Source organism: Lissotriton helveticus, chromosome 3_1 (genome assembly GCF_964261635.1).
Source record: "Lissotriton helveticus chromosome 3_1, aLisHel1.1, whole genome shotgun sequence".
NCBI classification, from domain to species: domain Eukaryota; kingdom Metazoa; phylum Chordata; class Amphibia; order Caudata; family Salamandridae; genus Lissotriton; species Lissotriton helveticus.
In genome coordinates this window covers 478584413-478596888 of record NC_136061.1, presented here as the reverse complement: position 1 = coordinate 478596888, position 12476 = coordinate 478584413, and the positions used below count along the sequence as shown (strand labels likewise).

Genomic DNA, 12476 nt, shown 5'->3' with positions numbered 1-12476 from the left:
TATTATTTACAATAACTCCTTTACAGTCAACCACATGGAAATATTATGCTTCTGGTGAAACATTCCCATATTAGTAGAGCAATTCTATTGCAAGATATACATCTGCAAATGTGTTTAGCAAAATGCTCATTGTTTTGCTAAAAAACTGCATGTTTTATCTACAGCAAACTCTGTGTTTGTGGCCATTTCCTCCTTCAATTGTTTAAAATATCTCTGGAAATTTCATGATAAAGTTTCACACAATTACACAACATCTATGGGCCCGATTAAAAATCTGGTGGTCCTCAAACTGCCAGACTCATGGACGTGCGTTGCTGGCGGTCTCTCGACCGCCCTATTATTATTTGGGCAGTTGGACTGCCACAGCCCCACTGCAGCCACCAGGGAAACGCCATTACCTGATGGTGTTGCAGTCATGAGGCCGCAATATTCTTTCGGGGACAGCTGCGGTCCCGCAAAGCATATTACGAGTTTCCTCTCTGCCAGTGGTGTCACTGAGGATCTAATTCCATGATCACCGTGGCGGAGAGGACACAAAGGGGTCCCTGCAGGTCCACCTGTGCCTCAGCCACCTGTGGATGCTCAAAGGGGGGCACAACATGTGTCCCTCTGTGTGCATGCACACCAGTCTCTGCACAGCACAGACTTTTCAATCCATGCCGTGTAGGAACTGTGGGGCATATTATCAAGGGGCCGCGATAAAATTATCGCCGCTTTAGCATCTGTTTTCGTCTGAAAAGCGTCGATAATTTTATCGCAATATTAGCAAGGACCTGCTAGTGCGTGTTTCCATGATTTTGCACCCGCTTTGCATCACATCGTTAATGAGATGCAAAGTAGGTGTGCCTCAATAGACAACATGGGGAAATATCGCAAAGGCAGCTTCGTGAAATTTACAACAATGCCCCGGCCAGCGTAGCGATAAACAAAATCACGCTAACCGGCCATTAAAGCTGGATATTAACATCGGCATACTTTGCATAGGAGGTGGGGTTACGATCACAGGGTCGTATCAGTAAGGTCATCGCTGTTTAGCAGGGAACATCGCTGGTTTTCTAGTGATGTTGGGATATTTCCCTGCTATCACTGGAATTTTCATTGCCAATGTGCTAGGCATTGTAAATACAGCGCTAGATTGGCAATGAATTCCATCGATAGCTGCTGATAGGGAAATGCGCAGCCAGTGATAATTATCGCTGCCGCTTGATAATATGCCCCAGTTTGGGCGCTAATCTAGAATTGTGCCTCCAAATGCCTTGGTTGCATCCCCCTGTGGGCACACCATTATAGTAATCCAACTTAGAATCTCTTGTGTAAATTAAATCATCAAACTCCTTTATTTTGTTTCTCCAATCCTTTGGAATTTTTTATTTATATTGTTCAGTTGAAATTCATTTCATTTCAAAACTTCAATATTCTTTATTTATTGCATCCTCAAAATGCTTCTTGATGCATACTACACTCCAATGCATTTCGAGCTTACGCTCTTCCTCAGGGAGAAAAATCCATAACTGTAATCTATAACAAAATGGTCTGTGGCACTCAGCACGAACGATTTCCAATCATAATTTTCCAATCGTTTGAGCTGAGTGCCACAGACCATTTTGTTTTAAACATGTGGCTTAAACATGTTCCTTTATAATCTCTTACAGTATCTCGGAGACATATAGTAATATTATTAAACGTGAGCAAAACTACATGCAGGATCCCATGTTAAGCATGAAAGCACTCTAAAAATTTGCGAACACATATACGATTGTTAATATTACATAACATCACATAAATAGTGGCTAAAGCACAAACACTTTCGCATGATGTTAATCACCATAAGAGAGAATAGTTGTTTAAAAAATTGAGAGAGACCCCTTGACAGCCAGGGGAATAGGGTACCTTTGACAGTAAAGAGAAATCTTCCCTTGGCGAACTAAATCACATAATACAATCAATACGGTGAAAAAATAAAGGGGGGAAGAGACATACAAAGACATCCGTTATTTGTCATTAGATTTGGCACGTTTTGAGATTAATCATAAACAAAACCATATCCTGGACTAGCTTAATTCTTTGTCTACAGGCTAGGTTTGGTCCTTTGATCGTGCGGAGGAGGCGTTGACGCGTTTCGATGGTGTTTACTGATACTCTTCCATCTTTGTCAAGACTAAATAATGAGTCTCTCCTGTTGTTGGGCACTAGTTGGTTGCCACTGTCACAAAACTACTGCAGGAGAAGCATTTTTTCATGTCATCTTTCCCATTCTAGCCAAAGAAATGTCAAATATTAATTAATTGTTTTTTAATTTTCATGTGTACCAAAGTCGTATTTTATGAAACTGTTGATGTGATTTTAATGTAGGCGCGCAATGAGTTGTTTTTAACATAAACTGTATTTGTAAAGAAAAAACTTTTCTTATGAAAATAAATAATGAGCTATATTACTGTTGTGTGAGTGTACTAGATAACGAAGGGATATAGTGGTTACAGTTTGGGTGGCTCTGATAACCGTATTGGTTGTATTATGTGATTTAGTTCGCCAAGGGAAGATTTCTCTTTACCGTCACAAAGAATAGACACATGTAAATATTGATAAGGTTTATTAATTCAGTGCATTATTGTTTAAATGATAGATTTTGCTCCCTGAGAAAGAGCGTTGGAGTATAGTATGCATCAAGAAGCATTTTGAGGATGCAATAAATAAAGAATATTGAAGTTTTGAAATGAATTTCAACAGAACAATATAAATAAAAAATTCCAAAGGATTGGAGAAACAAAATAAAGGAGTTTGATGATTTAATTTACACAAGAGATTCTAAGTTGGAATACTATAATGGTGTGCACAAAGGGGGATGCAACCAAGGCATTTGGAAGCACAATTCTAGATTAAGTTTCATGACGTTATAGCAGGATGGAAATGTTGCCCCAGGAGCACCCATACAAAAATTAAAATACTTTGCAATCAAAAAGCTTTTCTACAACTGCTTTGTGTGCTAGCTACCATTTGAATTCTGTTCGTCCACAGTTTTTGGTGTTCCCATTGAGGTGCCCATTTTCAGGGCACCGCTATGAGGATGTCAAAACAAAAGCCTGTCAGACACGAGATACACTTGTAATCCGACGGCGGTCTGACCACAGCTTTGGCGGTGCAGATCAGGTGATGCGCCTCCAAAGTCATAATCAAGCGCTAAATGTTCCCCTGATAGCATCATCGCTTTGGCTAATTCAAGTTTATTTCTAGCAGCTAATTTACTTGGGCATGCCAGATGTCTTCTTCTCATTAGTTATATGTTCTAGTGAGGGTTTCTTGTGCCAGATAGGATGCCTACTATATTTATGTTTGGTCTCAAAGAAATAAAGGACTTTCAGTTTGGTTGTGCAAGCATTTATGAATTGTCTAGTCTCAAAGAAATATAGGACTTTCAGTTCGGTGGCACCCCCATGTATTAGGAGCCTGCTAGCGCTCAATAATTTGCCATGATATTCATTATTCTGCAACATATTTCCTAATGTAATACGTAAAGGAAACGTTAATTTCAGGCTATTAATACTCAGTAAGGAAGGTAAAACCCACTCCTATAAGGACTTTACATTTCTAATTACTCTAGTGAAGTAGATGAGGCATTATTATTACTTTTAAATTAACTATCTCACAAAATTTCATTTCTGTCGCATGAAGTGCTATATCCAAACTGCCATTAATAGCAATAGAAACCAACTTTAAAACCACATTAAAATATAAAAAATGAGTCAATATTTCACCCCTGGCAGTTGGCTAGATCTAAAGTGCATAATGGTATTCAAATCAAATTCCTCGTTTGATTTTATGTTTGAAGGTTGATAAAGCCAATAAAAAAAACACATAGCAGGTCATTTCTGAATCACAAGAGTCACAGCAGTTAACCACTCATTAATTAAGTTAGGAATGCTGAAGTACCCCACCTGCAACTGAATCTATAACTTAGTTTTGATTATCACAATTCCTGCAAGCATTAGGCTGTATCATCTATTTGAAGTATCTGGTTGAATGAAAGAATTTGTGTAAATCATGCAGGCAATCATAAAGTGAAGAGAATTGTTGATCAGTCATACAGAGTGTCACTTCTGTCATCGTTGTCTTCGCTCATTATCATATGATACATTTATTTCTGAGTTTATTACATGTAAACACATAGTGAGGTTTCAAACTATCAAAAAAAGTATAGTTGGCACATAGATAATACAAGTAACACTGATTATGAATACAAAAATCGTGTTTGAGAACTTCCGCTTTTGTTCTTGGCATCAACACCTGCTGTCTAGAGGATCCAGCCCAAATATTGTTCCTTCAACAGTCAGTCCCATTTTGAACCCCTCCTGTTAAAAACAGAATAAAATTGTTAAAGTTGATGCATACATTCTACTCTACGGGATTACACAATAAGAACAAATTAATACAAAGTTAGACTTCTTTTTCTAGGCACCAGAATCATGGGCAACACAATGATTCAACTGCTTTCACAAACACGTTCAAACTCTGGTGACAGACTGTTTCATCCTGAATGTTTGCAGTATTCACAATCTGACATCAAGAATCAATTTAAGAGTTATTTAAAATGCATGCTCCTATAAAATACAGTACCAACAATAAACCTTGTGTTGTTTGACTAAGAAATATTTACTTTCCATTAAAACAAAAATCAGTTTTTACTTCTCAAACTAATACCATCTTACCAATGACATCTAGTTCCAAACGTCATTGAGAACTAAGAATTATAAGAGAAAGTGCATATGCTGCATTGCGTAAAACAATGGGAATTAATAGCCAGTAAAACAAATTAATTTAATTAATTAAAGTATCAAGTGATCTATACATATAACTTAAAATTCATATACATTGCATATCAATATACATTTGACCGACCAAAAACGTCTTGTATTCTAATAATGCTTGAAATATTTCAATATGAAGTGGGGCTATTGCATGGTCTGCATTATTGTTTTTCAATTGCGTACAAGCATTATGGTAGAGAAGTTTGGCTCACTGGTTAGAGGAGGCAGACCTGGAAGCAGAGGTCAGCCTGGGACCAGGGTTCAATTCCCGGCACGGCGGGGTCTTGAGTCCTAAAATGTCCATGGACTCGACAATTCTCGCTCCGGTGCCTACTCGATTCACGGGTTCACACTCTGCGACTCTGGGCAAGAGCTTGCTTAATCTCCACAACGGCCCCTTGCGGCGGGATGCCTGGCTTTCACCTTGCGGATACCCTGCCGGGGTTATCTCACAGGGGAATACCAGGACGGGTTCCCTAAGCAAGCGCTTAGAAACCGCTCGGTGATTTGCGCTATATAAATTCCTGTACATTTACATTTACATTACCATGCATTTCCAACTGGAGCATTTCTCTTAAAACAGTGATTGAAGATTTCATTTCCATCTGTTCTACTGACTGTTAGAAAATACCTCTTTTTACATGGACATCCCAATTTTTTGCTGTTTGGGATAGTTGATTTTTAAACTGCTGACCCCTCCAGAGTGTGTTTGCTCTGACCCCTAAACCAGGGTGATTCCCAAATGGCATATTGTAATGTCCAGTATGGCCATAGTATATGGTGCAAGAAAATACACCAATGGCATGGAAGTTACATGTCATTTGTGGACTAAGCACATATTGTGCCATCCACTTGACTGGCTAGGGAATCATGGCTTCAGGCCTCAAATAGTAGTCTGAATGTTTCAGTTTTTAAACCTGCAGGCAACCCTTTTGAAATAATTCTATTTTGGCTGGATGGAACCTATGTTTTAAATATTAAGTAAGCCACACCTCAGTAGAATACTAGCTAGGGTGCCTAATAGTTAGAAGATGAACATGTAAGAACTTAAGGTTGGCATGTTGCTATGGTGACTCCCCCAAAAATAAATTTTCACTGTATAGACTGTAGCTGTTTCTATTTAAAAAATGAAAAGTACAATTAAAATAGTATTTTTCATATTTTTGGTTTGAAATAACTTCATTCAAACACTGGCTAGGGTGCCAGTTACTCATATTTTCGTGCATGAGTGGGGCGATTCACATTCATGGGATCCAGGGCACTGACAGAAGGCACAAATGTAATAAGGTAACCAACCAAGGGCTAGTCAATTAGAGAAATAAGCCTTACAACAGAGATAACAACTTTGGGAGTTTTTCAATGGCAGGACATATAAAACTTAAACACACATGTCATACTCTTTAAATACAATTCACCATGCCCTTATGAACCCTTAAGGTGTACTTTAAGTGTGACTTGTGAGTGTTAGAAAGGAATATTAATGCTGGCTAATGATTTACTTTGCCATGTCGAAGTGGAAATACAAAACTGTACTACAGCCTGCAGTGGCAAACTGAGGTGTTTTAAAAGGATACTGTTGCGGGTGTCACAAGTTCTTCAGGCTCACTAGTAGCTTTTAATTTATAGGCCCTAGGTAGCGGTAGTACTATTTACTAGGTACTTAGAAGCAAATTAAATATGTGAGTGTCAGGTGTAGGTCGATTTTATCATTCTTTAAAGAAAGAGCATAAAGCACTTCAGCTCTGGTTAGCAGGCTTCAGGCCAATAAAACCGGGTTCAGCAAAGAAGGGCAACATCTGGCGTTACTCTGCAAAAATGACCATGTCTAACAAATATAATAAATAAAAAATAAAAAAAAATAAAAATATGCACAGTAGAAGTTTAAATACATGATATATGACTCTTTTTTTATCACTCATCATATAGCATTGAGTGGATGCTGATTCTTATTTCAAAACGTGACTTAACGTGAGACAAACGGAGTCCAGAGTATCTGTCGATCCATTTTTATAGATCAAAATAAATAAAGCCTCCATATTTAGGAAACATAATTGCAATCATGTAAATAAAGTTCATACATTGTTACATTTTATAAAAATCAATGCTCTTTATATGTGTCTAAAATAAATAGGACAATGTAATATAACATAGATAGCTTGGTGAGATTCTCGGCAGATTGACTAACTTCAAACCAAACTTTCTGAAGTGTTGCTTTTTGTGTTGTTCCTAGCCTAGCAAGGACTTTCTCTGGGCACAGTTAAAGTGTACTTCAACTTGTAATCTCTTTGAACCGTTGCATGGCTGTCTATTGCAGTGCCTCAACCTCAAGACTGTTTTCCCCCAGAACTTCAGGTGTTGTGCGTGAGAGAGCAAGAGGCCCACCCTGTCAACCCGCCATACACAACATTCTTCCTAGATAAACTGTTTCTGAGAACCCGAGCATAATTTCCGATAATATAGTGAATCCTTTTATTGTTGGCCAACGTAATACCCTGACATTCTTCGCTCCACCTCAACCTTCCAAAGAGGAGGAGAGACTCCATTGGCATGATCCAAAAAATGCTCTTCGTTTTTTTCACAGAAAGGCATTGAGAGGCTTACGTCCTTCTTCAGCACCAGAAAGTACTTGGAGTAGGAGTAAGTGGTTGCTTCTCATGCTAGCACCCTCTCTTTCTGCTGCAAGAATGACAGATGGTCATCCATCGGCCATTCGTCAGTGATGGGAAAGGTGATGGGGTTGTAGTGTAGTTCCTATATCCCTGATAGTCTCTGCACATTGGAATAATATACACTATAGTTTTGACATAGGACTCAGGTCAGTATGTCTCTATCGAGTACATTAAACTTAATTACATGTGTGGGCCAGCTAACTCAGAGGTCACTAGAAACTTCGTAAATGAGCAAGAAGGGATTAGTTTCTGACAACCGCATAGACATGACAACTTTGTTTCCCTTAGAATCAGAACAATCTCAGAATCGTGGAAACAACAGATAACTGTTTGACCAAGTCAATCGTGCATGCTTCGTTTCTACGGTGTTTACACAGAAATAGATAGACGGGGGTTTCAAGGAAAAGGGTTTACAGAGCAGCCTTATTTCTTGTGCAGGAGATATGAACTGCTACAATTGTAAGACAGAATGCGAAGTATAATACGTACAGCGTATGCAGTAAGATGGAATAATACTGCAATAGCATGGCTTGTAGCTACGACATATATTCATACAAATACATAAATAATTAACACAGGCTAAAATACTCATCTGGTGCCTCTAAAATAATCCTACCCCAGTGTACCTAACCTAAGTGTAGTACAAGGGAAGAAGTAGGTGCTGTTTAGCTATAGTCTAGTTTAGCTATAGTTGCCAAGATTTGCCAAAAGTCCCTCTAGGTTCTAGTCCGCTCCATACCTTAGAATGAGTGACTTTGGAATCTCTGTCCGGGTCTTGATCTCTAACAGCCCGCAAGGGGAGTCAGAAACCTCTGAGCTGGATTCTCTGTGAGGAGGATGACAGCGTCTGGTCAGTTCGTCAGTTGGGGACTAGACTTCCTTCCGAACTTGCCGTGTCGAGCCGCATTGTGCAAGTAGGCAGCCGAACCGTGGACCGTGATTCGCCATGGCAAATAAAGGTATATTTATACCTTGAAGGTGTTTAGGAATGCCAGTATAGACGTAAAAGTCGGGCATAAGAACGTCATATGAACCCCTAAGGAATACAGGTTCATGCATAATAAATGAGTTCTTGGAGAAATCAATATCCAAGCAAGGGGAAGTCCTAAAGGCTTAAGAGTCTGGTTTTCCAAGAACTCGTTGTGACATAGATAAACGGATGTAGGTGGCCAGGCCTGTATTTGGTTAGCAGGAGAATGCCTAAATAAGGGCTGGATTTCTATGCCTAAATAAGGGCAATGTGAATTGTACCTATTTAAGGGCATAAATCGGGAAATCTATATACGTAATCTAAATCGACACACAACACCCACTCCACTTTCGTATGAACGACGTTACTAAATCCTAAACAAGTTAAACATATCTAAAAATAGAGAATTGCACAATTTGCTAAAAACATGTCCAAAAACATATTTCTAAAAAATGCATTTAAATGTATTGCTGTACGCATTAAAGCAATGCTTCATTCTAAGCATATGTAGACTTTTGAATGCCACATGAATGAATCATAAACATATATACATGATGAAATGGCTCGTAAATACAGAAGAAAAAAGGCCAAACCATTTCATGTCAAGTTACATAAAACAATTGTTATTGACAAGGTGACAAATTGTCTCTGAAAGTGTTTCAAAGAATTCTGTTCTCTATGAACAGTTCTAATATAAGCAGATTACTTTGCACAAAAAAGAAAAATACAAATTTGGAGAAAAAAAATGAATCAAACGAAAAAGTGCCTAATTTAGTCTTTGTTTTGAAAAATGAAGCCCAAATCTGTGGAACACTGTGAACTCTGGAACACTGTGTGCCTGAATCAAAAGTCAATGTTTGGGGATGGAGAAAACATGAAATCTTATAATCCTGTAGACAAAAACTTGTCTACCGCTGCAGGTGAAAGTTGTATTATATTTTTTTAGACGACTAGCTGCACATAGGTTAGTTATAGAATTCCAATAGAAGCCCAGGTTAGATGTGCAGGACATCTAACCTGGGCTTCTATTGGAATTCTATAACGCATTTAGCAAGCCCATTATCGCCGTTTTAGCAGCAGTTTCCTGCCGCTAAAACGGCAATAAATTTAATGAGGTTCTTGCTAATATGCCCCTATATTTCTCTAGCCTGCCAGCCCCATATGCCAGTGACCTCCACATGTGGGCATAGCGGTGGCCGGGAAGGACACAAGAGACACCGTGGGCAGATGAAGGAGGCCCAAAAAGATACCTTTACCGTACTGCCACTTAGGCACCGGCCCTTCAGCCCATGCCCAATTGGCCACTTTGGCAATCCGACCCCGAAAAGATTGCAGTCATGACCATTTTCACTCAATATCACTCACAAGGGTAGATTTACATTTATATTCCAGGACCCTAGGAAGTAAGCTCACAAAATAAATGAAATCCATCTTCCACCCAAATCAGAAAAGCCTTTTAAATGGCTGAAAGCATGCAGAGAACCCAGGGTTTGTAGAGATGTGCAAAATTGCAAGATTCCCAGAGTGCAGATTTAGTAACTTTCGATCAAGGAGCGAAAAATGCCTGAAAATTTACAGAGGCAGTCTAAGCCCATCCCAAAATCACAGACTAAAGTTATTGGCTTGCCTTCTAATATGTCCATCGTGGTGAACTTCAAGGTGGCCCATTCTCTCTACTGACGCTGTTTTTCCAACAGTGTCCACAAAGCTCAGGCCCACTGCCTGGCTTGATGATACAGCATCTCCCCTCCCTATTGGCACACCATTGGCCGCCTCATGCCCAGTACCTTCTTAGCTTTCAACAAGTGGTATAGTGGTGGCTGAAGACCCAATGTGTCTGGAGAAATGAGGCCCTCACCGGATTCTGACTTCCCCATGCCTCTAGTACGGGGGCAATGCAGTAAAAGGAAAAGCACAGTGCATCCGAAGGAAGTGGGACTTATTGTAATGAATATGATGCTTTGATGGGGACCAACTAGCTGCTCCATAGGCCTTGGGTAGGGAGAGACTGTGAGTACCTGACGCCTAGTCCTCTCTTTTGCTTTCACCAACCGTACGAGAGGAGCCTCTAGACACTAGTAATGTAATGTAATGTAAAAAGAACTTATAAAGCGCAACTAACACCTAACGGTTTCTTGGCGCTAAAGCATAAAGAAAACAAACAATCCGTGGGGCTGGAGGCGTTAATTGTAGGCATTGCGGAACAGGTGAGTTTTTAGAAGGGACCTAAAGTGGGTGTGGGGGGAGGCTCATCTTAGACCTAAAGGGAGGGCGTTCCAAAAGGACGGGGCAAGGACAGAGAACCTCAGTCCTCCCCGTTTTTTGCGTTTGAAGGTCGGGGTCTGGAGTAAAGCCAGATGGGAGGAGCGGAGATTGCGAGAAGGGATGTATGGGTGCAATAGTGAAGAAATAAACGAAGGGCCTGTGCCAGCAAGGGACTTAAAAATAATGCAGCCCAGTTTGAACTTGCACCGCTCAGAAACAGGGAGCCAATGGAGGGATTTTAAAAGAGGGCGTACGTGTTGGTGTTTGGGCTGATGATGAATGAGCCGTGCGGCCTGGTTCTGGACAAGTTGTAGCCTCTTTAGTTGGTATGCCGGTATGCCAACATTAAGGGAGTTGGTATAGTCTATCCTAGAGATGACTAAGGCCAGTAGAACCAGGGTGAGGGCCTCGGTGGTTAGAAAGTGGGCAATCTTTCGAATTTTTCTCAGCTGAAAGAAGCTGGAAGAAACTGCCGCGTTAATCTGGGATTTCATCGTGAGGTCATTACTAATAATGACCCCAAGGCTTTTTACTGAACTGACGGGATTGGGGGGGGGGGCCCAGCCTTGTGGGCCAAAAGGTGGATTTCCAGGGGTTGGCTACAACCCCGACAAGCACCAGCTCTGTCTTGTCGGGGTTGAGCTTCAGATGATTCGCCCCCATCCAGTCGCTGATATGACTGAGGGTGGTTTGAATGTTATCGATGGATTGGTCCGTAGAGTTGATGTTGAAGACCAGCTGAATGTCATCGCGTAGTTAAACGCGGAAACACAGCTACCTCGTAGGGACCGAATAAGGGGGGTGAGGTATAAATTAAAAAGAAGAGGGGATAAGGAGGAGCCCTGCGGGACGCCGCAGGTTAGCTCGACCTCCTCCGCAGAAAACTGGGAGAGCCGAACCGCCTGACGGCGGTTGCTTAGGAAGGAGCGGACCCAGTCTAGGGCAGGGCCTTGGATGCCGTCCTCCCTGACACGGCCGACCAGAATGTCATGGTCGACCGTATCAGAGGCGGCCGACAGATCCAGGAGCACCAGGACCTGGCTGATGTTAGAGTCCGCTCCTCTCCGCAGTTCCTCCATAACTGAAAGTATAACAGATTCAGTAGAATGATTGGGTCTAAAGCCGGCCTGTTGGGAGTCGAGGAAGTGAGAGTCTTCAATAAAGGTACTTAGGATGTTAGTCACATGGGACTCGAGGACTTTGCTGAGGTTGGGGAGGAGGGAGATGGGACGGTAGTTGCTCCTAATCGTAGGGTCTGCTGTAGGTTTTTTGAGAATGGGCATAACCTCGGCGCTTTTGAACAATCCAGGGACAGTGCCAGAAGAGAGAGAATTGTTCAACAGTGCCAGAGGGGGGGAAGGGCAGGCTGTAAAGGCCTCATGGAGGATCAAAGGAGGACAACAGTCGGTGGGGGATCCGGAGGCAACCATCTTAAGGAGGGCAGAAAGCTCTGTCTCCAAAATTGGGGGAATCTGGGTAAAAAAAAAAAATGTAAATTGATACTTGTATAGCGCACTACTCACCCGCAAGGGTCTCAAGGCGCTTGTACGAATACCGCTGTGGAACCCATCCTGGCTTTCCCTGTGAGGTGTCCACTCCTGGGCACCCCCAAGGTGGAGGCCAGTCATCCATAGCGTTGAGGGGGCCGTTGTGGAGATTAAGCAAGCTATTGCCCAGAGTTGCAGAGTGGGACTCCATGATTGGAATAGGCACCGAGGCGAGAATTATCAGGTCCGTGGAATTTTTGAGCTCAAGACCCGCCGAGGCGGG

The 12476-nt window shown here is 41.3% G+C and overlaps 1 protein-coding gene across 5 annotated transcripts in view; it reads right to left on the bottom strand.

The window, feature by feature from the left end:
- Positions 1–4111: 4111 nt before the first annotated feature.
- The window catches only part of GULP1 (GULP PTB domain containing engulfment adaptor 1), a 1926496-nt gene continuing 1918131 nt past the window's right edge, over positions 4112–12476 (bottom strand). For all 5 annotated transcript variants that reach the window (XM_078683687.1, XM_078683689.1, XM_078683690.1 and 2 more), the window contains one exon: positions 4112–4346. In XM_078683687.1, the coding sequence (XP_078539813.1) occupies positions 4275–4346 (72 nt within the window). In that variant the 3' untranslated portion in view covers positions 4112–4274. The remainder of the gene's footprint in view (positions 4347–12476) is intronic.